General features: G+C 40.5%; 1 protein-coding gene across 3 annotated transcripts in view; it reads left to right on the top strand.

Moving 5' to 3' along the window:
* The window catches only part of evi5b (ecotropic viral integration site 5b), a 33,245-nt gene that overhangs the window by 4,242 nt on the left and 3,686 nt on the right, over nt 1–25,317 (top strand). For 2 of the 3 annotated variants that reach the window (XM_029429036.1, XM_029429037.1), the window contains exons 2-19: nt 4,035–4,267; nt 9,343–9,532; nt 12,232–12,456; nt 12,632–12,706; nt 12,834–12,959; nt 13,073–13,216; nt 13,834–13,923; nt 14,318–14,415; nt 15,017–15,077; nt 15,163–15,216; nt 16,534–16,566; nt 16,971–17,117; nt 17,939–18,070; nt 18,859–18,999; nt 19,134–19,292; nt 19,766–19,912; nt 20,347–20,442; nt 24,669–24,764. In XM_029429036.1, the coding sequence (XP_029284896.1) occupies nt 4,116–4,267; nt 9,343–9,532; nt 12,232–12,456; nt 12,632–12,706; nt 12,834–12,959; nt 13,073–13,216; nt 13,834–13,923; nt 14,318–14,415; nt 15,017–15,077; nt 15,163–15,216; nt 16,534–16,566; nt 16,971–17,117; nt 17,939–18,070; nt 18,859–18,999; nt 19,134–19,292; nt 19,766–19,912; nt 20,347–20,442; nt 24,669–24,764 (2,166 nt within the window). In that variant the 5' untranslated portion in view covers nt 4,035–4,115. Of the gene's footprint in view, nt 1–1,798; nt 1,837–4,034; nt 4,268–9,342; nt 9,533–12,231; nt 12,457–12,631; nt 12,707–12,833; nt 12,960–13,072; nt 13,217–13,833; nt 13,924–14,317; nt 14,416–15,016; nt 15,078–15,162; nt 15,217–16,533; nt 16,567–16,970; nt 17,118–17,938; nt 18,071–18,858; nt 19,000–19,133; nt 19,293–19,765; nt 19,913–20,346; nt 20,443–24,668; nt 24,765–25,317 lie in introns of all 3 variants that reach the window. The other variant, XM_029429038.1, reaches the window with a different exon arrangement.

Genomic DNA, 25,317 nt, shown 5'->3' on the forward strand with positions numbered 1-25,317 from the left:
ACCAAACTATTTTGTTCTTATTCACTGCTTAGAAATGCCATGTAATTAAAGAGAAGTGAAAGAGAGGAGGCAGAGATAAATAATTTTCCCCTCAGATGACGACTATAAACAACTTACTGACTTCTACATTTGTCCTGGCTTAACAGTTGGTGACAGTCTTTTTGCCTGGTGCGTTTAACAGCACTGTGAGATATCTGATGGGTGTCGTGCATTTTGAATCAGGAGAAAGCAAATGCTTCACTGTTCTGCCTTTCCCAGTTCCCCAATCATCTTGAAGTTGTTTCGCTGAGGCTTTCTTTGTTGCTTGCGGTGGGTTTCATTAGCTATGCGCACTGCATCTCAGGGCCCCTTTGAGTTCTTTGGCAAACAAAAGCAGAAACAATCTCTGTATCCAGGATTTATAGGGAAGCCTTGCTTCAGTTGGCTGGACTTGCAGGAATGTATTCTCAGGCCACCTGGACATAGGCATCTCTCAAATCATGGCCTTCCTCTGCCCTATCCTGACGAAGATGGTTTTAGGTATGCTCATATTTTGCTCCCTGAATCAGGTATTCAGTCGCATTTTTCAGTTTTACAAATCAGGAAATTAACTAATAAGGTTCATGAGGTTCATCATTAATCAGACCTAATGAGAGAACACATAAACAAGGCTAGGTCCAGACCTTACCTCCGCTTGGTTCCTCATGGTGTTTTAGTCCTTAGGGTCATCTTTTCTCTACCCAGTTAGTTCTGCATGGCTTCCCACATTGGGAGTCAGTCTGTGAAGAAACCTCATGCCCTCACATTTTCTTCTTGGCTTTCAAATAGAAAGATTACAGACACAATGCTAGCTGGCTCAGTGGTGCAGACAAGAGTTGAATAGGGTGAAAAGAAAGATTCATGTTAGATACAAATTGGGGAGTGCAATCTTTCAGGATCAGCTGTTTTTTAAATTGTTCCCGTATAACTAACATTGACGTTTCTTTTCACGCAGTGTATGTAATTCAGTTTTAATATCCCTTTTTAAAATGTAATAATTGAGTTAATTGCAGTTATCTATAACTGGATTAATGTGACTGTAAGGAAGATTAGATGTCCTATATTAACTCACAGTATGACTGTTAATTATTTGTGATATAAACTAATTTAATTAATTAATTAATTGGATAATGGTATATGCTTTTACTTTTCTACTGTTGAAGTAGAAAAATGTGCTGATCTGAGTCAGTTTGCACAGCACACACCCATTGATATGTGCAGAAGCAGGACGTGTATGTTGCTGCTGTGGATCCTGTTATTTATGTTAATGACAGTCGTGGGTAAATGCAGCCTGCATTTTCAGAATCATTATTGTTGTCTTAATGTTTGTGTGAGCAGTGTACTGGGTTATATGGGAAACAATTGTTATTAGAAAGTAAAACTGAAACGTTAGGGAGATTTGTTTCTGTACAGTGATCTATGGTAAACCGTTGCTGCTGTGATTCTGCCAAGCCAAAAGCTCACAGTCTTGTCTTTATTTAGATTCTTGATATACACATTTTACAAGAATCATTTAAATTTGTTTAAAGGTTTTTATTTTTACATAAACTACATGGATGGATGGACATGTACACTAGTGCACTTATTCTGCAGACCCGTGTTTCTCCTGCAGCCACCCTGTAGGATCTACAGGATGTAGATCTGTTAGTTTAGCTGTAATCTCATATTGTTGATTGAAGGTCAGTAGATATACCCCCCACAGTGAAAGTTCAGGAACAGGGTGTTGTTATGAAAACAGTAAAAGTTTGGTGTACCCACTTCCTGTTTCTCTCCATTTCAGACTAGACTTGGCACAGGCAGCACCTCGAGTCCTCTGAGGTAAACGTGTAATGTAACATACAGTAGCTTTTATGATACATCATTTACAACCTTTTTAACTTTAGATTTGCACTACTGTGTATTCATAATTATGGATGCACAACATATATTGGCTCGATAAATCATCGCTTCTATTATTATATATTATTCTGATAAATACATTATAGCCGATTTAATATTCGGCCAATAATACGTAGTCCGTACACAGTCCGACACAGTGGGTGGTGGTATGCACCTTATTTTAAGTTAGTTAGCGATCCGTCAATAACTATAGCACGCTGACTAGAGAGCCAAACATGTTGTTGTTTTTTCACAGTTTTGGAGGAACACAACACGATTGCAATTTGACATTTTTGAAGTACTTTACTCAAAAATACCAATGAACATTTGAAGAGTCAGAACTGTTCTTTGTTTCTGTTGTTTTAACAATTGTGATATCAGTCTGCTGCCCTTCTTACGCTCAGGTGTCCATAAACGATATTGTATTTAAAGACAATCAACTATAATGTTGAATTAACATTCATCTCTGTGCTGTGTGGTAACAGTAAAGTCACTTAGTGTTTCTTTCTGTGTACAGGAGGGTAAAAAACCTTAGCCATCATATTTTCAGTCTGTAGCACATTCCTTTCACCACATTTACCACAATCTTTACCGCCACCTCCTTTGTGTTGCTCTCCTACTCTGCTATGTCTTTATCCCACTGTAGACCTGATACTCACAGAGAAATGACTCATCATTATACAGAGTAAGATGCATGAAATGATTGGTTTCCTGCCCGGTGGCAGTATCCAGACTTCTTGTTGGGTTGAAACCAAAGCCGAATTTTGTTTTTTTTCCCAGGTGCGAGATGAATTTCAGAATCAGTTTTTTGCTGAGTGCAAAGGTCCACTTCCTGTTGTACACTGATTTCAGCAGGACACTTTAAGAAGTCCTATCTTTGGTGAAGCACTTTGACCCGTCCTGACAGTGTGATCAGCATATGACTACAGACCAGTGTGTCATTAAATTGGTCGAAGGTTCAGAAGAGTGGATTACAGTCAGGATAGAACGTGCTACTGAAATTTAAATGTAATAGTTTGTTTGTTTCTTTTTGTGGTGTTGTCTTAATGAATACACACTGGATTCTCTCATGGAGTATGTAAGCAGCTGAAGGCCAATGATTATGGATGATTTGGAATAGCAGGTAGGAATGTATAGAAGATTCCCTGAATTCAGTTTTCAGGCTGTTAGTTGTGCATCAGATATCACATCCTCTCTGGAGTCTCTGTTTTTCAGGACCGTGGATTGGCCATTGTTGAGCACTGATCCAAATACGTGTTAGCTGTTTTTCTTGCAGTTGTCTGTAGTTTACAACGAAATGTGAAACTTGAATTAGTGTCGTGTGTCAAATGTCAGCAGTAGGGCTGCAACTAAAAATGATTAAACATTTTCGATTATAAAAAGCAGGAATTCTCCGTATTTGAGAAGCTGAAAACAGCCTTTTGTTGACATTTTTGCATGAACAATTACTTTGACCGGTTATCATAATAGTTGGCGCTAAAAAAAAGTGTCGATCGACTAATCATGCAACTCTAATCAGCAGTAGGTTATTATTAAATTGTAACAGAATGAGCTGTGATTCATTGTGTGTATGGTGGTGAATTGTTGTGCTCAAGACACTTAATAAAACTGAACTATGACATGTGACAGAAAACATTGGACTGTACTCCTGCAGTGCATTCATAAAAGTTACAGGTGAAGAAATGTATCATCATGTAGGATACAAATCTGCATAGAGCATATTACTTTTTAAATGGAATGAATTGACAGAAAGGTAATTGTCATTCAACCCTTAATCAAAACACTGGAAAAACAAGCATGTCATTTAAAGTATTGATTTTGGTATCAGAAAGCAACAAATTAATTGGCTAATGCTGATTTTGAAAACTAATCAGCTGTATCATTCGAGCTATGCTACCAGTGTAGCTCTAACAAAACTGATAATGTAGCACTGAAGCGTGTTGGATGTGATGATGTTTAGGAGCTGTAAGATATGAATGCTGGAACTTTTCCTTTCATAGTTCTGGCAGGAATGATGTTTCAATAAATATTTTGTGCATTATAATTGAGAGAAGTTAAGAAGTTGTCGGATTCATGTTAGACTGCCCTGTAAAGGGTGGAACAATAAAGTTTAAAGCTGTGTTCTCCATCCTCTGCAGGTGGCGACAGACAAGGTTGCTGGAAAGCTGAGCTCTACTCTCTCATGGGTGAAGAACTCTGTGTCCCACACGGTCAGTCAGATGGCTAGTCAGGTGGCCACGCCCACGTCCCTGCAGACCACTGCCACCTCCTCTTCTACATCTCTGTCCTCGCCTGCCCTCTCACCGTCCTCACCGGCGCTGCTCAGTCCTGACGATGTGCAGCTGCTCGCCAAGCTTGATGAGCAGAACAGGTGAGCAGTCTGTCTCTTAGCCCTCTGGAGTCCGGGGCTAATTTGGCCGTTTTCGCATACTTTTGATTCTGTCTTATTAAACCCCATTAAGAAATGTTTAGCATGTCAATGTTTAGTATCTTTTTTTTCAGCACAACTTCACCTATATAACCTGATAGTCATTTTTTAATTTTGACATACTATATGAACATATTGGACCCAAAAAACGTAAAAACAGATTTTGAAAATGATATTATTTTTACTGTGGGTGACACTAACATGCACAACGAAACATTTTGAAAGCTGGAAATGTATACCTGGGATGTCACTATGATAATGTAAAAGTTTGATTGAGGTAGCATGAACCTATATGCAAATTTTCATAGCAGGTGTATCCAGAGGCGCTTTTCTCTCATTCCTCAAAGTTCTTTTGTTTTTGCTCCCATTTTTCACGAGCTGAAATCCAAGATCTATGTTTCTATGTACACAAAAGACCTATTCCTCTCAAATATTGTTAACAAATTTGTTTAAATCTGTGTCAGTGAGCACTTCTCCTTTGCTGAGATAATCCATCCACCTCACAGGTGTGGCACATCAAGATGCCGATTAGACAGCATGATTATGCATCATATATATCCTTATAACGGCCGCCACATTCCATTTCTCATACTTTTGAGCGTGCGTAAGAAATATTTGTGCATCAGCGTTTATATCATCGTATCTCCGTTTTTACTTGGTCGATTTGCATGAACCAAGTCTGGCAGAGAGTTTCAAGCCAGTACTTCCGACAGAAGCAGTCTGCAATGTTGGCGGGAAAAACAGTCCAACTTTTAACTTAATTGATTGTAACGGGAAAGTCTTTTTACAGAAGATTTATTAAATAATGTAAATTATTTTAGAATATGAAATGCATAAAGGTAGTTAAAAATGTAAAATCTGAAACACAAAAATATCCAAATACTCAAGCCTATAATCAACAGTTAACACATGACCAGCACTCGGCAAGACCCTGTTTGATTAGTGCATGACTTAAACCTGTTTACTATGCTAGTGAGGGAGAATTTAGCACGCTGATGGCACAGGACATAACAATTTGACCCGCTTTGACCTGGCCCATGAGGGAAGAAGCTCAGGCTGTACACCAGGAGGATATAGTAGATATTGACCATCCTGCTTAACTATGTGAGACAGGTTTGGCCTGTGATATAACAGGACACTCATTAATGCCTTGCAGCTCGTTCTGAGCCCCAGTAGACAGATTAGCATGTTCAGAAATATGATACTGTTGTTGGGTGTTTGTTAAAGTTAAACTTCCTCAGGAAGTGCAATTACTGCTGGACTGACATACATTGATTTGATTATTATTCTAATAACTATATACTACCAGAACAGAATAAAACAATATAAATGTCTTTTATAACACTCGTATAAATTTATATAGGATAAACATCAAGTATTTAAAAAAATGTTTTATTACATTTTTATTCAAATCTTTTAGTCAGCATTTGAAGCTTTGTCTATGTTATCATTGTTTTGTCTTGTTTTCTTTACACATCTGATTCTGCACCACTCCGACTGCCCTAGGATCATTCTGCACACACACACACACACACACACACACACACACACACACACACACACACACACACACACACACACACACACACACACACACACACACACAGGAGAGTGACGTCCAACAAGTTGTGCTAAGTAGCTAACTGGAGAATATAAAGAATAGTTTCTAGAAAAAGTGCTATACAAGTAAAACTAATTATTATTATTATTCAAATATTGTTAGAAGAGGGTCTCCAGTTTGACAGGTTCTGGAGGATTTTGGTTGAGATTTTGAGTTTTTGTTCTTTGAGGGTTTGTCTGCTTTTTGTCGTTGTGTGCTCCACATAAAGGCAAAGTCTTGAGTCCGTTTTGAAATGTGTGTGTGTGTGTGTGTGTGTGTGTGTGTGTGTGTGTGTGTGTGTGTGTGTGTGTGTGTGTGTGTGTGTGTGTGTGTGTGTGTGTGTGTGTGTGTGTGTGTGTGTGTGTGCTCATTTGACTAAAGCCTCTTTTGTGACTGTCTCATTGGCTTAACAGTGGGTGGTAGACTGTACTTCCTGCCGCAAAGGAGAGGCATTGAAAAAGAGAAAATAATCTCATCACATCGTGGGCAGAATTGGCCGGAACCTCCTATTGATTAAGGTTCCAATTTGTTATGCATTGTGATTGTACGTCTGATTTTCTTTTGACATACTGGACTATGCAGAGTGGTGGATTGATATTTGGAGGGATATCCTATAAAATCCTAAAATTGGCACGTTAAGAGTTTTTGGCTGCTTCCTTCTTTCTTCCTCAGCGTTTAACTCTGCGTGATGTCAGCCCAGATGTGCTTGCAAGTTTGTGTATTCACGCAATATGTGTCTTGGCCACCTATGACAGAGTTTATAAACTGCTTTAGTTTTATTCCAGGCCCCTGTTCCAAGAAGATGGTTTACTGTGTTGTCTGAAGTGTGCTAAGTAAAACCAAGAACAGGTCCAAGTTTGAGGTGTCTCCTGGTTGTCTTCCTGCAAGTTGACCAGATAACTGAGTCAGTAAACCTGCCTCGTAGAATAGGAGACGGAACATGTTGCAGTTATTTGCATGAAATTGGTAATATCTCCAGAAACCTTCATCATAGCATGTTTAGCTGTAGAGCTCTTCGTTTTTGCAGATGCCGTGATGTCCCTGCACTATGTATATCTCACTGTAGAAGGGTATATCTGATTATTGGTCATAATTGGTAACAATAGCCACACATTGAGCAGTACAAACCTTTGTAAATGAACATGTATTCTGTGTGCTGTCCCTGAGGTGCTCATTGTTTTAAAGTACTGTTAGAGGTTGAGGCAACAGCCCTTTATTGCCAACTTTGTGAATTCTTCCTCAGTTGTGACTCTCCCCCATGGCTAGTGCACTCTGTGTCAGCATGGAAACCAAGTTCATAGTTCGGGATTGTGTCACAGTTAACTCCTGGGAAGAAGAGGCAAAGCTCTGTTGAACGTCGGTGACTCATCGGTACGCCCACAACCGCTACTGCTCCAGAATGCCAAATGATCCAAACTAACCAGGGAAATGTTTCCTTTTCTCCCCAATTTCTTTCACTGAGCAGACTCCCATCTGGTGAACAGAAGTCAGTGTCGAGGGCTCATAGTTCATCTGCCCTTTGACCGCTACCTCCACCCCAACACACAGCGGGGCCCTTTCACAGGACACATTTCTGCCTCACCTCTGACTGATAATGCAGTCTCTTCTTTATAAACTACCATGTAGCAAGTTAGCAACATATTGTGATGCCTCCTGGACTTGCTTACCAAGTGTTTGTGTGTTTGGTGAGGCCTTTGTACCCTACAGATCAGATAAAAGGAACGAGCATTCGTTCAATAGCGTCACACAGATGCTGACTGCTGCTAATATCAGACATGCCATTACTGCTCCAGCATTCTTAGAAACCAGACACATGAGGAGTACATCATGAATTTATCTTGGTAAGAATTGTAGTGTTGTTGTAGGCGTGTTCTGCTGCTGTAATGAAATGCAAATTGGAAGATTGTAGAAGTCACACATTTGAAAGAGTAATTGTTTGCCTTTTCGTCCCAGCTCAAAATTGTATTCAAACTTTCCTTTTAATCACTGCAAATATCGCTAATATAAATAATTCTCTATATATTTGCTTCTCGTATTTTTGTATTTGTAGAGCTTCAGACTTGTGTTTGACTACTGGTGAATTATTAGCAGAGGTTTAAGTATGTTCAGGTTCATGTGTAGCAGCCTGTTACTGCAGTGTGTGTTTGTGACCGACTAACTGAAATGCTCAATAATCTGAACATTACTGCCAAGTTCTAGCTATAAGATGTTCTTTTTTATTCACTTTTGAATACAAGTGAAGAAGCTCTTTAGCAGGCTGGTCTTTCTGGCCCTCCATTTTACTCCCTCCTCCACACGACCCAAATTTGGCTGTAACCGTAGACATTCTGGGAGCACCCTCAGTGACATCACGGTGCTCCAGCGGAGAGGCCCGGGCCTTTTTCCGAGATCAGGTGTCTGAGCCTTTGTGTGTCTGTCACGGGCTTCTCGGTGCCGCACAGGTTGGGAGTCGCAGCTTCTTTTCTCTGCACGCCGATCTTTGATTGGGTCACTCACAGTAATTCCAGTGACAAACTGATAAGAGCGATACATTACAACCTGCTGAGAAACACATTGCTTCAGCTTTTAAACTCCCACAATGCTGTTCAAATGTTGACCATGAATACAATGAGTGTTTTACAGACCTCCAATATTCATGGTTGCTTTTACAACAGTTTCTTTCAGACACTCAAAGCTGTTGCCAGTAGACTTTAAATGAGTGCCAACACTCCCTTCATTCAATGTTCAGCTTTTAATGTAACTTATATAAGTGCATTGTGACTGTTGATGAACAAACACTAGATAATAAGGCCAGCTGTTTCATAGTTTTACCATTTATGGTATCGTTTATTCTGTGTCTGAGCAATTCTTTAATCAGATGTGAAGTTTTAGACTTGACTTATCTGGAGAGGGGTATGGATTCCTAATTGACTGCTGATTATCAGTCACAAAGCTGTAATACATCGCTGCAAAGTGGTCTACATATTTACCCTGAGGCCACCAGGAAGCCACTACTCGGACTCTTTGTTGCGATGGCTTTGCATCAAGGTGAACAGGCTTGTTTCATAAAGTTGTCAGTTTGCCATACTGGTCTTCAAAATGTGTAGTCTGCCTGTTCCGGCATTGGTTGGCAACATATTAACTTAGTGACTCTCTTTGAGTTGGTCTAAGATAATGTACACTTTGTATTAGGAGCCTACATGTGTTACTCAAGCAAAAGCTAGAAAATACATTCAGATCAATATAATTATATTTTTCTACATTTTCTTTTTTTGTCAGTACTTAACGGACTCTATTCAAGAACACATAGTTAAGAAGAGACATGGATTTTGATAAATGATTGAAAGAAACACTTGGTAGTGGACTTAATGAATAGAGAAATGTTGTTGTGTCTGCACACAGTGTTCTCAGTACGTCGTACCTCTTGCCTTCACTACAGGCTGCTGGAGACAGACACCAAGTCGCTGCGCTCCATGAATGGCTCCAGGCGAAACAGTTGCTCCTCCCTGGTGTCCAGCTCCTCTGCCTCCTCCAACCTCTCCCACCTGGAGGAGGACTCGTGGATCCTGTGGGGACGAATTGTCAATGAGTGGGAGGATGTGCGCAAGAAGAAGGAGAAGCAGCTTAAGGTGAGACCAGAGCACGGGACTGCTTGTGAAGTGACAGCAGAGTCTCGTGCAGCCCTGCTTAAAAGCTTACTGAAACATCACTGCATTAAGAGCTTACCGGGACCTGTTTGACACATATGCTGAAGCAAGGTTAAGTCCATCATGGTGCTGTCATTGTATAAATGTATTTCAGAGGTTAGTTTTTGTCTAATAATAATTGTGTATTTGACAAGAATAAACGTATTCCAGGTCCCAGAGAACGAGACGGGAGCTTCTACGATGCTGTTTGAATGGAAATGGCTTTAAACTTTATAAGAAAGTTCAAATGTAGTCTCCACGCTCACTCTCGTCACACATTTTTTTCACAGGCATTTGTATCGAGCTCTGGGCTGAATGCTACAATGGCCATATCTGTTTGAATGTTTACTTGGTCCAGAAATAATTTCTAAGGCTATCTTTGTTCTAGGTGACACTGTAGTGTTATTTTAGTTCTTGACATTTGAAGCTAATTTTAGGTTGCTTGTTTCTACGGTTACTCTCTGAGGACTTGTGATAACCCAATGCCCAGTCACTGTCGATGGACCTGTACGGTGGAAAAATAGAAAACCCTGTTAAGTACTTTGTTGGACAACATTGTGATAACAGGCAAAAGTCATGGCGGTGACTCCGTATGTACAACTGCTTGGTGTGAGGGTGTGATTGATTGTGGTGAGCAGGTTATTAAGGTCATGTCACACCATTCCTGGATGATTCTTGCAATCTAATGGAGACATTCATAGTTAAGATTTGAAATTACAGGCCAGCAGCTCCACAGTCATAGTGACACACAAAACGGCATCACCCAATGATTATGCCTTCTCGCAGTCGGTCACACTGTCTGTTTTCCGTTTACTTGCAAAAACAAGTGTGGACATGGAGAACCTGTTGCATGGGCAGGGTTTCTGTTTTTCTTGCCACTGTGTGTGTAAATGGGGAAGTATTGCGTCAGACCCGTGAACTTGCTTGGGTGTGATTATGTAATTTAACAGAAGTAGTAATGACCAGATGGTTGCAACTGGCTTGGGATGTTAATCATAACTGCTGAGGCCTCCACAAAATGGATGTTTTCTTCCCCTTGGCACACAGAGAAAACCCAGTGTCTGTTGAGCAAAGGGAGGAACCTTGACTTTTCTGTCCTTGTCAGCAAAACCCCTGATGGGTTCATGTTTTTGAATACTTTATATTTCATCAACCCCAACTACTGCTGAAGAGATATATATGTTGTTTAGTGGATATCTGGTTTAAAGTTTCAAAGCATGTCTTTTTATTCCATTTAAACCCAGACTTATGTGATCCAAACATTCCCAATAACTCCAGAGCGTTGTTAATTCCAAAACTCAAAATTTATATTTAAAAAAAGATGGACGTTATCATTTCCAAAATTCATAATACTTTTTTTTAAATCTAAACAAATATTCTCCTTCAATCCATATTTGTTAGTGTTCAGCCTTTAAAAAATAAGATTTTCCCTGTGGTCAAAAACAGTTTGCGCACCTGTATTAACGGGGTGGTCTTGCAGAAATCTAACAGCACTATAAATCACTTTGTTAGAACTACAAATCTATTTTTCCCATTTTGTTTAAAGTGATGACGTTGCAAGACGTGACAACAAACATTCAAAGCTTCATTCAAAAACCTCGAAGTTTTTAAATGTAAAAAAAGAAATGACATAAGGTTCAGGTAAATGTGATGTTGAAATATGTTTTGCACATCTACACATAATAATAATAATAATAATAATAATAATAATAATAATAATAATAATAATAATAATAAGTTCTGAAAAGCACGTAACATTTCTGATGATTTTCATGATATCTATGTTGGAGCTAGGTATGGAAAAAAATCATTAAGTTTTAGATGTCCAAGTTTGTGCACAAGTATGATCTTGTCTTAAAAAGTATATTTTCTTGTTTTTACCGTCACAGGAGCGGCCTGGTAGTAACGTTACCATGCGCCGTTCTTTAAAGAATGATCAAATTGATTCCAGTTTAAGAGTATTTTTGCTTGAAATGCCCAGCCCTGGTTGGAGCCTGTCACCGAGCATCGATGGGACTACAAAAGGGTGGTTGACGAGTGGTGTGGCTCAGAAACAGCTTTCGTTCGGACACAGTGAAGATATGAGACGGTGCATTGTTTCAGTACAAAGCTGGGTTTGTCTTGTCTGACCTCTGAGAGGGGAGAGGGATCCCCTGCTGAAAGCCTGTGTGGGTGGACCTCTGCTCCAGATGCACCCTGGACTGACCAGATGTACGCACGCAAACACACACGCACACACGCACACACGCACACAGCAGGAAAGACCAGAGTTCCCTGTCAGAAGAGGAAATTGCTTAATCAAATTTTATCAGCAGTAATTTATGGAAACAAATCACTCTACAAAGTGCCTTACTGACAAGGTTATTTATGTCAGTGGAAATCGTATTATTGCGAGATGCACACTGCTGAAATGGGAAAATAAATACTTGAGTGCAAAGCATGTCCATGGCTGTATCCTGTTTTATAAGAAATGCTCTGTTCTTTTTCTCCACAGCGAGCCTGTGTGTTTTCTTACTGTGTTACACTGTTGTCCACGTTCAAAAATGAACAAAGACGGTCCCAAAATGCCCATTTACATTTCTTAAGTGTCTTTAAAATACAGCTAGATTATTGTCAATCTCAAAGCTTTTCTTTGTCTACAGGATCTTGTCAGAAAAGGGATTCCTCACCACTTTCGGGCAATAGTGTGGCAGTTGTTGTGCAACGCCCAGAATATGCCCATCAAGGATCAATACTCCGAGCTCCTGAAGATGACGTCACCTTGCGAGAAGCTCATTCGCAGAGACATCGCCCGCACTTATCCCGAACACGACTTCTTCAAGGAGAAAGACAGCTTGGGCCAGGAAGTTCTTTTCAATGTCATGAAGGTAGGTCTCCATTTGTGTTTGAGGAACCTGATTGTAAACTAGTAATCATGTGAACAGATAACAAAAAGATGTATTTGGCTTTAACAGTAGGCTAAAAACTGTGAGTAGTGTAAATACATAATGAAGTGTGTGCAACCCTCATTGAGACTCATCCAAAGATAATCTGTTACCTCAGGCATATTCTCTGGTTGACCGTGAGGTTGGCTATTGTCAAGGGAGTGCATTCATTGTAGGACTGCTACTCATGCAGGTAATAATCCAATCTTCACCGCACACAAACACAAACACACTGATTGCTTCCAGCAAATAGTTTGATGTGTTTTTTAGTGAATAACAGGCGGATTATGAGGTTTGATTTCATCCTGTTATTTTCCTAGATGCCAGAAGAGGAGGCCTTCTGCGTGTTTGTGAAGTTGATGCAAGACTACAGATTACGAGAGCTCTTCAAACCCAGCATGGCTGAGCTGGGTCTCTGCATGTACCAGTTTGAGTATATGATCCAGGTAGACACCTCATACTCAGTTGTAAAAGGGGGGCTTGATCTCGAGGGGGGACTACAACATGTAGTCATGTACCAGGGTAAATGGTGTGAATCCATATTATTTCTGCCTCACAGGAGCAACTCCCGGAGCTGCACATGCATTTCCAGGCTCAGAGCTTTCACACTTCCATGTATGCCTCCTCCTGGTTCCTCACCATCTTCCTCACCTCCTTCCCTCTCCGCGTCGCTACACGGATCTTTGACATCTTCATGTGTGAGGTCAGTTGAAAGGAAGCTATCACCTGCTTCAAATTGCATCATGTATCTACTTATCTGTATCGGACCGTAACACAATTGTATCATCTTTGCATATTTGCCATTCTGTCTATTCAGCTGACATTTTACTCCTGTGTTCAGTCTCGAGAAGAAAAGCTCTCAGGGCTTAGTCTTTGACTCTTTATTTAGTCTTTTTATGTTTGTGCTCCATGTTTGAACATGACCCTGCTGTTGCACTTACTGTAGGTCACGCAGACAAAAGGTCTAAAATGCAGATGTGAAATCTAGAAAGGAAGGGTCAACCTTGCACTAAAGAGGGTTTCCACTTAGACAAGATGTAAGGTTAACATTTCTTCTACTGCTTTGAGAAAGACTTAATTTGTACATTAAATGAAGTTAGCAGTCATGTAAAGGTTATCCGATAGCACCACCTGTTGGAGAAAACCGGAAGCTAAAGTCCACATTTAATAGTTCTGTGAGTTGTTTCATCACTCCTTTGTAACCTGTTGATATACAACTTAAATTCTCAATCCGCTTTAAAAGAGATGTCACAGCACACCCAAGATTGTTTTTACCCTCAAAAGATGACTCCTCAGTGACTCCTGGTGATCTCTCTTCAGGGTCTGGAGATAGTTTTCCGTGTGGGACTGGCCATCCTTCAGATGAACCAGACTGAACTCATCCAGCTCGACATGGAGGGAATGTTACAGGTACATCACCATGACCTCCACATACCTGCTCCCTCAAGGAGGAACCTCCGCCACACCCAGATAATTGATAGAATTACCAAACCTGTTTACATGCTGATGTTTGATGAAGTGTGTGTGTGTCACTTACACATAGGTCTTCAACAGGGGGGTCGCGAATAGTTTGTAGATAAAGCAAATATATTTTTCTAAAATATATTTTTTGATAAATATATTCTTTTAGAGTTTTTATTTTTTTTGCACATTTACCTCCCCCGTCTCACAGAACTCCGACAGCACCCCCTGTCGTTTGATTACCGTTTAAAATATAGGGGGTCCCTGCTCCATGCTACACCAGTTTGGGGGGCCTCGTTGAAGACCCCTGACTTACACGGTGTCTGTTTCCTCACTGCTCCAGCACTTTCAGAGGGTTATCCCACACCAGCTCGACAGCGGACCAGATAAAGTCATCCAGGCTGCTTATCAGGTTAAATACAACACCAAGAAGATGAAGAAGTAAGCACAACTCAATTCTTCAACACCTTCACAACCTCTCCGTTTGCCTATGCATTGATTCTTACACCTGACTCTGGAATATCGCATCTCTGCAACTCAAGGACCTTTATTCTTCTGGGCTCCCTCGTTCACTTCACATTTAAACTCACAAACCTTTTCGTTACCATTTCATAACTTTATACTAAATTGAATGACCCTAATGAATTGTACGCCAGCCTTTTTTGATTTTGGGATGAATTTTCTGTTTTGGACTCACAAGATGTTAAGCGTCTTTGTGTATCTAGAAAAGTGGTATATAAATTAAATGTATTATTTTATATATATATATATATATATATATATATATATAATTATAGCATAGCCCACTTGGCTTTGTTGGCGCTGTCATTTTTGTATTAAATCTACAAAACAATAAATGTCATAGTTGTTTTGTCATTATGTTGTGGAAAGTTAATTTGCAGATCTTACAACATTTTTCTTGGAGAATTATTTTGATGTTTGTATCGCTGCCATTTTTACCTGCACCCACGCTAGACCGATATTATTGTGTCTTCATATCGTGAGCATCGCTGATATTCTCGTCTTCACCGAACTCTTTCAGGTTAGAGAAAGAATACACTACAATCAAAACTAAAGAGATGGAGGAGCAGGTGGAGATAAAGGTGGGTGGTGATTGTTTATTGTCAAAAGAAGGCTCCGCTATTCATATTTAGTTTCATGTGATGTTGGTACTTTCTTTTCTTGCAGAGGTTGCGGACCGAGAACAGGCTCCTGAAGCAGAGGATAGACACACTAGAGAAAGTGAGTGCAGCAGTGTTTGTCACAGGTCACGACTAACCAGTCAGACAACGCTCCCTGCTCATCAGCATTACATTAACCTCATCCAGCTGTGTCCGCTCACACGTCTTTGCTTAATGAAGGAGTCTTGTCTTTCATTAACTGGGCTTATGTTAGTTAAAAGTCCGTTTACCTGATGAACCATCACTGGTCCACTTGTACAGCATGGTACATTTTCTGATTGCAGATAAAGTTACGATCAGAAGGTAAATTTGGACTTGAAGTTCTCTTGGTGTCATGGTGGCTGTCTGCGTGGCTCGAATAACAGACACTAACTGACGACTGTAACAAGCCTGTTTGGAATGTGAGAGTGGCTGCTTGATGCCCTTCAAGTCGATGCAAAGCACTGCATGCCAAGTTGCACCATTTGTATCATTCTGCAACATTTTGTGTCTCTTTGAATGAGTGCTACCGCTGCCAGGTAAAGGCACCATGCATGAGGGCTACGCCGCGTTTGCCTTCAGGGAGGAACACTTTGGTCTAAATGAGTCCGTTACCAGCTTGAGGCTGCTGCTCTCTGACCCGTCTCTGTCACGTAACTCCCACAACCTTTTAACTCTTCACTAGATGAAACTGTTCAAAAGTTTAACCACATCAAAGCCCAGCGCTTCTGTTAAAGGGACAGTTCACCCCAAAATCCAAAAAATATATATTTTTCCTCACACATAGTGCTGTTTATCAATCTGTATAGTTTTGGTGTGAGGTGCAGAGTGTTGGAGAAATCGGCCTTCTCTCTAATATAATGCAACTAGACGGCACTGTCTGTTTCCAGAGACCCGGTTACTCAAGCTAATCCACAGACCTTTCTGTGAGCCGTGTCATGTAGGAACTACTTTCTTTCTACCAAACTACACCCGCCAACAACACAATCTAGATTGATAAATATCACCGCAGGTTAGAGGGAAAATATGTATTTTTGATTTTGTCCCGTTAAACAACACATAGCTCCAACTCTGCTCATACTTCACTCTCTGCTATTACTAGAGCTGTCCTGTGCTCCTTCCTGTCTGAAACCTCTCACTGTTATCAGCACTGCCTCATTTTTCACTTTGTAACCACAAACTTATTTGCACCTTTGTCAACACACCTGCATGCAATGTTCCTTTTCTAACCCTGAATGTAAACACGGTTCTACAGTCTGTAAACAAATATTTCCGGATGGGAAATGAACATTGCATTTCTTCTCTTAAACAATCAATTGTTCTTTTTGTGTTCTTTAAAACTGTCCTCTGGATTGTCTCTCTCTCTCTGCTGTCTCTTGTTGATATTTCTGTTTTGTAGGAAAGTGCTTCCTTGGCAGATAGATTGATCCAGGTATACTCCTCATTTTCTCTTTACCCCTGATACTCAAGTTGCACCTTCATTCTTCCTTCTCTCTTTAGCAATGCATGCTTATGATTAGTACAATGCAGGACACAGTAATAATGCACAATCTAATGAACTCCTAATGATTCTCTGAGTTAAGAACTAAACCAGATTATGATTACACTGTTGAATTAGTGCATGAAGTAACACATTGTGGCATGTCAGGAAAAAGTGACATAATCACAAATCATGCTTAAGAAAGAAAAGCAATTAGAATATAAATCACACATTGCTCGAGTTAAGCATGTCCCAATCCCTCATCTTCTCCTCTGATTTACCCATCCCATTCCGCCCTCTCGTTGCACTTCTCGTCGTGCTCACGCCTCTCCCTCCTCGGTTGGTTACGTCCCAAGGGACAAGTGACCCGGGCTCAAGAGGCAGAGGAGAACTACCTGGTCAAGCGGGAGCTTGCCACAATCAAACAGCAGAGCGAGGAGGCCATTGCTCAGCTGGAGCAGGCCAAGACAACCATCGGGCAGCTCCAGCAGCAGCCGCAAGCGGTAAGGAGGGCCAGAGTCCCCAGCTGACAGGTTGCACTGGCTCAGATCCTGCCCAGTCTGTGACAGGAGCTGTGACGCTGAGACTGGATGTTTCCAGTTTGTGATGGGCAGTACTGACAGCTCATTTCAAGAGTATGTGGGGTGCTAGAACTGACACCTGGGCCAGTAGAAATGTGTTTCACTACAGTTCACGTGTCACCGTTATCTCCCTGTTGACACATGTTGCCTAGCAACATGATCCAAGCAGTGGCAGAGCAGGGCCTTTCTCACTTTGTACATCAGCTTTGGGTAATGATCTGTTTTGGCATGCATGAATTCAAATTGGGACACGGAGTACTACACAGTTCTGCCACAATTTACAGTCTTCTGCATTCACAGAAATGCATTCATGAATTTGTAAGCAGTTGTCTCAGGCTGGCAGATTTCACACATGGTGCCCTGTTCAGAATCCTGTCGCTGCATATTGACCTAACATTCTGCATTATTGATGGGTGGATTGCACATGATAATGTGCAAACATTACAATGTTTAACATAATTTGCTATCTTGCTTGTCATGAATTATTTATGTGAAAGCTAAAAGGAAAAATGGTTGGTGTCAGCTGCGATTAAGGTTGAATTCTTTGTACAGGAGCGTAAACGGGCATCAAGGTCTATTGTTGTCCTGAAGAATGAATATAAATATTTATTTATTTATATAACGCTACATTACTGGATGTTAAATATTTAGTTCTTCATTAAATGCCAACATTGAGGACACACAGGCATCGACATTTGTAGCTCTGCTTTGCCGTCTGCGCTCACACGCGTGTCCTGTTGTAGAAGGGAGCCCCTCGGTACTCTGAGGAGTCCGTCCTGCAGCTGGAGAGAGAGCTCGTGCAGGCCCGGCTGAAGGAGGCCGAGTCTCAGTGCGCTCTTAAGGAGATGCAAGACAAGATCCTGGATATGGAAAAGGTGAGACATCAGACGTGATTGTACTGCCTCAATCTTAGCCATAATACAATATTGTTTTATAACCTGGCTATATCACTGTACGATGACGGCATATGGGGACCATTGTAGGGAAATGAATAAATATACGGAGCCAAAGAAAGGGAGGTAATATTCTGAGAAACAGGGTGAATTTATGAGAAATGTTTTTTAATATTAGCTGCTATTGTAAAGATATACATTTGACAGAAGAAACTCAGAAGAGCTCTGAGAATAAAGTCACATATTTACGAGAAAGAACTCGAAATAATTGTCAAAAAAAACCACTTCACTTCACAAGGTTGGATCCTCATCACACTGCGATATGCATGTATGGAAATAAGATTGATTGGATTATATTCACAGGAAGTATGAAATGTATTACATGTGTAGCTCATACATTAAAAAGAAAATAGGGGAATTAGATTTTTGGGTTGCTGAAAAAAAAAAATATATATTTCTGACAGTTACTGATATATTTAAGTTGAGGATACAGAAACTAAATTAAGCATTTTCTATTGTATCAATTTAGAGATATGCAATGCATTTTCATAGAACCTCAAGTATTCAGAGTCTCAGTGAATTTGAAATGTTCTCCCGAGTAAACTAACTTTAATCTCAGAGGATGTCCAAGTTTCTTTCTTTGTAAATGTACGGTAATCTTAGAAATCATGAGATATTACCCCCCTACCTGCAATGGCCCTAATACACTGTCGTACTGTACACCTATTGCTACAGTTTTAAAACCTGTAATTGTTACACACCTTCCTCAGAGGAACACGTCGCTACCAGATGACACCAATGTGGCGCGTCTTCAGGAGGAGCTGATAGGGGTGAAGCTGAGAGAGGCGGAGGCTCTGACGGGCCTGAAGCAGCAGAGACAGCAGATCAGAGACCTGGAAGAGCACTGGCAGGTAACATGTCAATACATTATCTCTGTCAAAGTGCAAAATGCTCATGTCTGAGAAATGGAAAATAAAAGTTTTAATGTGAGTTTATTAATTTAATAAGTGATTGAAATGTGACGCACTGTAATGCCTCTCCTCAGCGTCACTTGGGCCGCACCGCTGGTCGCTGGAAGGACAGCCCCAGGAAGAATACATTGAGCGAGCTGCAGGACGAGCTGATGAGCGTGAGACTACGTGAGGCAGAGGCCCAGGCAGAGCTGCGAGAGACACGGCAGAGGATGCTGGAGCTGGAGACACAGGTCAGACAATAATCTGATGAAGATGATTTATTCTTTTCAAATCAAATCTATTTATATAGCCCAATATCACAAATTATACATTTGTCTCAGTGTGCTTTACAGACTGTACATACGACACCCTCTGTCCTGAGACCCTCGCATCGCACAAGGAAACACTTTTGTTTACTGTTTTGTCCTGAATTTTCAGATTCTTATCTTTTCTGTCATTGATGCCATTAATGATAGGAAATGAAAGGCATACTGTAATACGGACACTTTAGTAAGTATGGTGGATCTACAATGTGCAAAAGAAATGAATCCTCCATCTGTATTGTCCCACAGTATCCTTCAGAGGGCAGCACTCACAAACTTAAGTTTGCAGGCACTTCTCATCCAATTTTGTAACTCTGTTTTGTAATATTTGTTTTGTATTGAATTGTTTGTTTATCAAGGTAAAAAAGTATTTTTTAAATGTACATCCTGTGCCCCCGCAGAATCAGATTCACAGTAACCATCTGCGACGAGCGGAGCAGGAGAGTCGCTGTCTCCAGGAGTGTGTGCAAACACTGACGGGGCAAAATAAAGACCTGCATGTGCAACTGCAAGAGATCAAGCGGAGACGGGCTGAGATTGAGTGCAAGGTACAACTCTGCTGCCGATCTGCAACACCCAGCCCACCGTGCACGGCGACAAACCGCTGCAGCTCTGACAATGTTTTAGATGTTTTTTTACTGATCAGAAAAAAGGTTTTGCTTTAATTAGCTATAATGTATCTTTTAATGCTTGAGATGTCCTGTCATGTAATCAGTTGTGTCTGGCTTGTTGCTTCCTGATTCTTTCTGCTGGGTCTGCAGATGATTCTAGATTTCTCTTACACTGCTCTCTATAGCGCAGTAACGCTCCCCATCTCTCAGGAATTCCCCCCTGCATGATTCAAGCATGCATAAATAGAAAATACTCAGATGTTGTCCAATACATGTTTTTATACTGACTATTCAGTATCCCGCCTCCCCGGGGCTTTAGTAGAACTGTTGTTGAAATAACATCTTCTTTTGCTTGTTTTGTTTTCCTGCAGAGTAAGGAAGAGGTGATGGCAGTAAGGCTGCGGGAAGCTGACAACATCGCTGCTATGGCTGAACTCCAGCAGCATATCTCAGAGCTTGAGATTCAGGTAAAGTCCCAACACACTCCTTGCTGTGTTTGTCTGCAACATCACACTTCTGCCTCTGCATCAAACCACACAGAACATATTTAACCCCTGTGCCTCACTTTTCAAAGGTTGCTCTGATGTCCTAAAATGACAAAAATATCTGCGTCATAAATCTGCCATAACATTATATATTAATATTATTTTCCACTCTCACCGAGTTCACTTTTTCGGAATTGTAATTGTAATCCTTTTTTAAATGGTTTGTTTACATAATGCTTACACATATATACTGTTGTTATAGGAAAAAAACACAAAAGATATATTTTCTCTGTACTAAATGCCAGGTTTTTACTATTTCTTTCACAGCCTGATGATATGTACGTCATTTTTATTTTTTTAAACAACTAAATAAACTCCCACTTGTTGGGACATAAATGTACCCTTACTAATATAAAAAATACTATTATTAATATAATTGTTCACTCGCTGAGCCCAACATCAGCCCCTTTAAATGTCAATTGTCAATAATATAATTATTTTTGGTATACTAAATTCTAAGGGGATTTTTTTTCAGTCTGGTATATGTCAATGTTTAACCAACAATGTTGATTTTGATGCATTGCATGAAACGCATAATACAGCCTCTAGTGGAAAGCAGGAAAATAGCCTCGGGCAAACCTGAGAACATGGCTCAATCTGGTGGAAAATAATAAAAACTACAACTTTGAAGCCCGATATAATAGACTGCATGATGTTATGCTGTAATGGCAGTAGGATCAAACACTGTGGTTTTAATGGGGACACTTTGTTCTTAAGGGTCTGAGAGTCTGTACTTTGGTTTTACTATTTTATTATAGGAGTTGATGTTGAACCTCCGACTCCAGTGGTTATTTTGCACGATAGATTTCTGTTTGTGATTTAGTCTGAGCTCTTCTCACTGCTTTGAACTGGGCAGGCCTCTGATGGGAGGAAAAGATTTGACTTCACAAATGTCCATCTACCAATCAGAATTTAACAATCTGCATGTGATAGCAGTTGATGTGTTGTTTGCTTATGTTGCCGAGGAAACACCAGTGTCAATCGAATCTTATCAAACCCCACCCACTCAGTCCGATGACGCAGATTAGCCGAGTTATTTCTTCTTTTTTTTACTTTGACTGTTGCTTATTCAGTCATGAATATATAAAGTGTTCTGGTGCTTTCAGGCGCAGACATTAGACATGCATGGTGAACAGCAAATCAGGAGAGACTTTAGTACAGATTTGTATGGTCTTTTTGAACAAATCTAAACTTTAGTAAAATGATCTTTTTACAAACCTAAAATCTTGATAACAAACATTGTAATATGAATGTCATCAAAAAAGATTGTCTGGAGCTACTCTACAAAAAACAATTATTTGCATAATACAAAAACTTTTTTCAATTCAATGTATTTCAGAGCTGGAAATGATTTATTGCCATTTTCTTTTTGTGCAAACTCGAGATGTAAATACAGATTATTGGCATTTTATGAAGTTTGGCATAAAATGAACGTAATCGTATGAACTAGTCTCAACATCAAGAGTGAAGAAGTATTTATCCCCAAACAAATGTAAAGCTACACTCAACAGGGAGACTAATACAACCTGTTCTTACACTGCCAGCACTCTGCAGTTCTGATTGATGACAGATACAATATCAATCATTTGAGGCTTGTGTGTGTGTGTGTGTGTGTGTGTGTGTGTGTGTGTGTGTGTGTGTGTGTGTGTGTGTGTGTGTGTGTGTGTGTGTGTGTGTGTGTGTGTGTGTGTGTGTGTGTGTGTGTGTGTGTGTGTGTGTGTGTGTGTGTGTGTGCTACCTTTCACACTGAGATATATATAAAAGGTATAGGTTGTATTTTAAGTTTGGAACAGCAACAGAAACAAGCAAATTAAAATAAATAATTATTAGAAATTGTGTTCCTGAGAAGTATGACACCTACAAACACCTCCCCCTCTTCTTCTTCCCCTTCACAGGCAAACACACGATCAGTGTGGTCTGAGGTTTCTTACCAAGTGATGGAGCAAAAACATTTACAACAACACCAGCACCAACATTTACCTCTACCGCCCTCAGACTTCTTAGAATCTGCATAATGAGCTCTCAATGTACAAGCATTACACTTTATATGCACCCATTGTTCTGTTTTATTTATGACCAGCATATAAAAAATGTGTACACCTACGTCTAGTGAAAATAATTCTGTCAAGAGCAGGGTGTGATTGTAATTCTGTGTGAGAGGAAATCACTGTGCCACTGTTGGCTTCTTGGTCTGTGGTTTGGTTACTTGCTTCATAGGTTGTGGCTGAAAACTGCTTCAATTACCAGAAAAAGTCAAAAAATCCGTTTCTTGCCGTCCTGGTCGGAGATGGTGTGGCACATGTTGGTGGTGACAGCTTGTTATATGATGGGAGGGGTCACCGTGTGATCACATTAGCTTTGTCTGAGTGTAGAAGACAGAGCTGTCAATGAAGAGTCACGTTGAACATTACGGTGATCGTCCTTCAATAACAACACAGATAATCCTGCAGAGATTTATTGAAGATAATAACCACTGAGTAATGATGGAAAACAGTGAAACTAAGATGTCTAGAAAGGTTTATGTGTAGGACGCTTTCACTATCGCAGTCACGGCCTCTGTTAAGTGCCACAGCTCCTCTGTCTCCGAGCTGATAGGAAGTGGTTTCTCATCTTGAAGCAGAGACTCTACCAAAGGTGACATGCATGGTTTATTCTGAGGTTTCTATGACATCCGTGCTCAACTCTAATGGCACACATCTGTCGTACAGTTAATAAAGTCATCATGTCACTTGGAAGAATAATTGTGTACACATCGTATGTGTTATTTATTGAGAGGCAGCTAGGTTAATCAGTTCATCATACATGTTGACACATCTGTAGACATCTTTGCAGATTCAAAATAAGTTGTTGCCACAACAACGGAGGTTGTGTAAAAGCACTGTGAATGTGCAGACTGAAGCGACACCATGATTTTGCTCAACATGTGATCAGTGGATCAGAAAGTCCATTTCCCCTTCTGTTAGAGCTAAAGCTCAACAGACTCTGAGGGTGCAGGAACGTGAGGAAGATGTTTTTAGTGAGACGTTTGACGTCCCCGGCCGCAGCCTGACACCTGTTGATTCACACAGCTGAACATGAGGAAGTCTCATTAACTGCCGGCCCCTTATCGTTGCAAACCTCAAAAACAAAAGATTCCTGTAATAATCTTACTTGTTTAGACTTCTTGTGAGGGGAAGAAAAGCCAACTGGGACCCGCCATATTCAACCCCACCTTACCACAGGAATCAAAAAGCCCATCTGTATTTTGGGTCTCACCTCTCTACCTCCCCTGCTGTGTGCCGTGTACACACATCTTCCCTTTTTTTGTCTCAGTGTTCCCGTGCGGCAGCCTGTGGTTTGAACTTCACTGTCAAACTGGCAGGTTGATGGGTGTGATTGAGGTTTGAAATAAAGAGTATGTGTTTGTTTGCAATGCCTGCAGATGGCTTCACTGAGGAAGGTAAACATCACATGGGCTGTTTTAACTGTTAAAGCTAACAAGCAGCCTCCTCCCCAGGGTCTCAGGAGGAAATCAAGCACAAAGGACACTGACACTGTGTCCCCTGACATCTGTCACTTTGCAACCCGGTCGCCAGAATAAAATGTTGCTAATGTACATTTCTGCAAACCACGGATGCGTTGAATATCGACGTTTGTGAACCAAAAATAAGTTTCTAGATGTGTGTTCGCTAGTGGTGCTTTTGAGGCCATTTTTAGAATTTAAAAATGCATTCTCAATTACATTTTAGTGCAACATCACGACTTGGTTAGTAAAAGATGATGGTTTGAGTTCAAATAGAGCAGCAGCCTCCTGAGTGAAAGTCCTTTGTTTGAGCCATCCCTCTGCCCCACTTCCTCCCTATGCGGATTAAAACGTATTTGTGAAATACAAATGTAATCTAGGAGAACACAAGTATCCTCAAAATGTAATTGGCGATGCAGTTTCGTTGTATGGGAACATCATTTTTAGAAGAACAGATGTCCTGCACGTACAGTCGGCTCACAGTGAACCCCTGGGTGTGTTCATGTATACTGCGTATTTCATTTTGTTCCAAATTGCTTTGCAGAAATGAAACCGTTCTTCACCTTCCTCAGTATTTAGGAACGCCACCACATAAATCACTGAGTACTGTGTCTTATTTTGAAACTCGTGTCTCTTCGACTCACAGAAAGAAGAAGAAAAGGTCCAAGGCCAGCTGAACCACACAGACTCCAGCCAGTACATCCACGACCTCAAAGATCAGATAGCAGAGCTCAAACACGAGGTGAGAGCTGTGACTCAAGAATCGGGTCCATTACTAATTGCACTACCTTTTTTTTTTTTCTTGCAGAAATTCAGATTTAGTTGTTGCCATTTCTTTGATGTTGTGTTTCTGAAGGTTTCACAACATTCCCTCAGATATGGCTTTTCTTTTGAGGCTAACAGATTAGTAGAAGTGTTAACTACACCCAGGCACTTCCTGTGCAGAGTTGACATCGCAGTCGTGCTGCAGACACCTCCTCAGACATCACCTGCAGATGTTTCTACAAGAGGAGCTTTTACCATAAAGTGACAGACTGCAGCCGAGATAGATAACAATGTACTTTTAGAGCTTAACAATGATAACTGAAGCTTTGATGATGAACAACAAGAAAATGTGATGAGTGATGACATCAGAGAGGTGAAGTCATCTCCCCTCAAACCTACTTTTATTCTTCCTTTAGTCCGTAATGTTTGTGATGCATGAACTCTAGAAGGTCTGATGTCATGGGTTGGAAATGTGTCGTCTAACAATGAGTTTCTACTTATTAATGATTAGGGCTGTACTGAATGTATTT

This window comes from Cottoperca gobio, chromosome 4 (assembly GCF_900634415.1).
Source record: "Cottoperca gobio chromosome 4, fCotGob3.1, whole genome shotgun sequence".
In the NCBI taxonomy this organism is placed as follows: domain Eukaryota; kingdom Metazoa; phylum Chordata; class Actinopteri; order Perciformes; family Bovichtidae; genus Cottoperca; species Cottoperca gobio.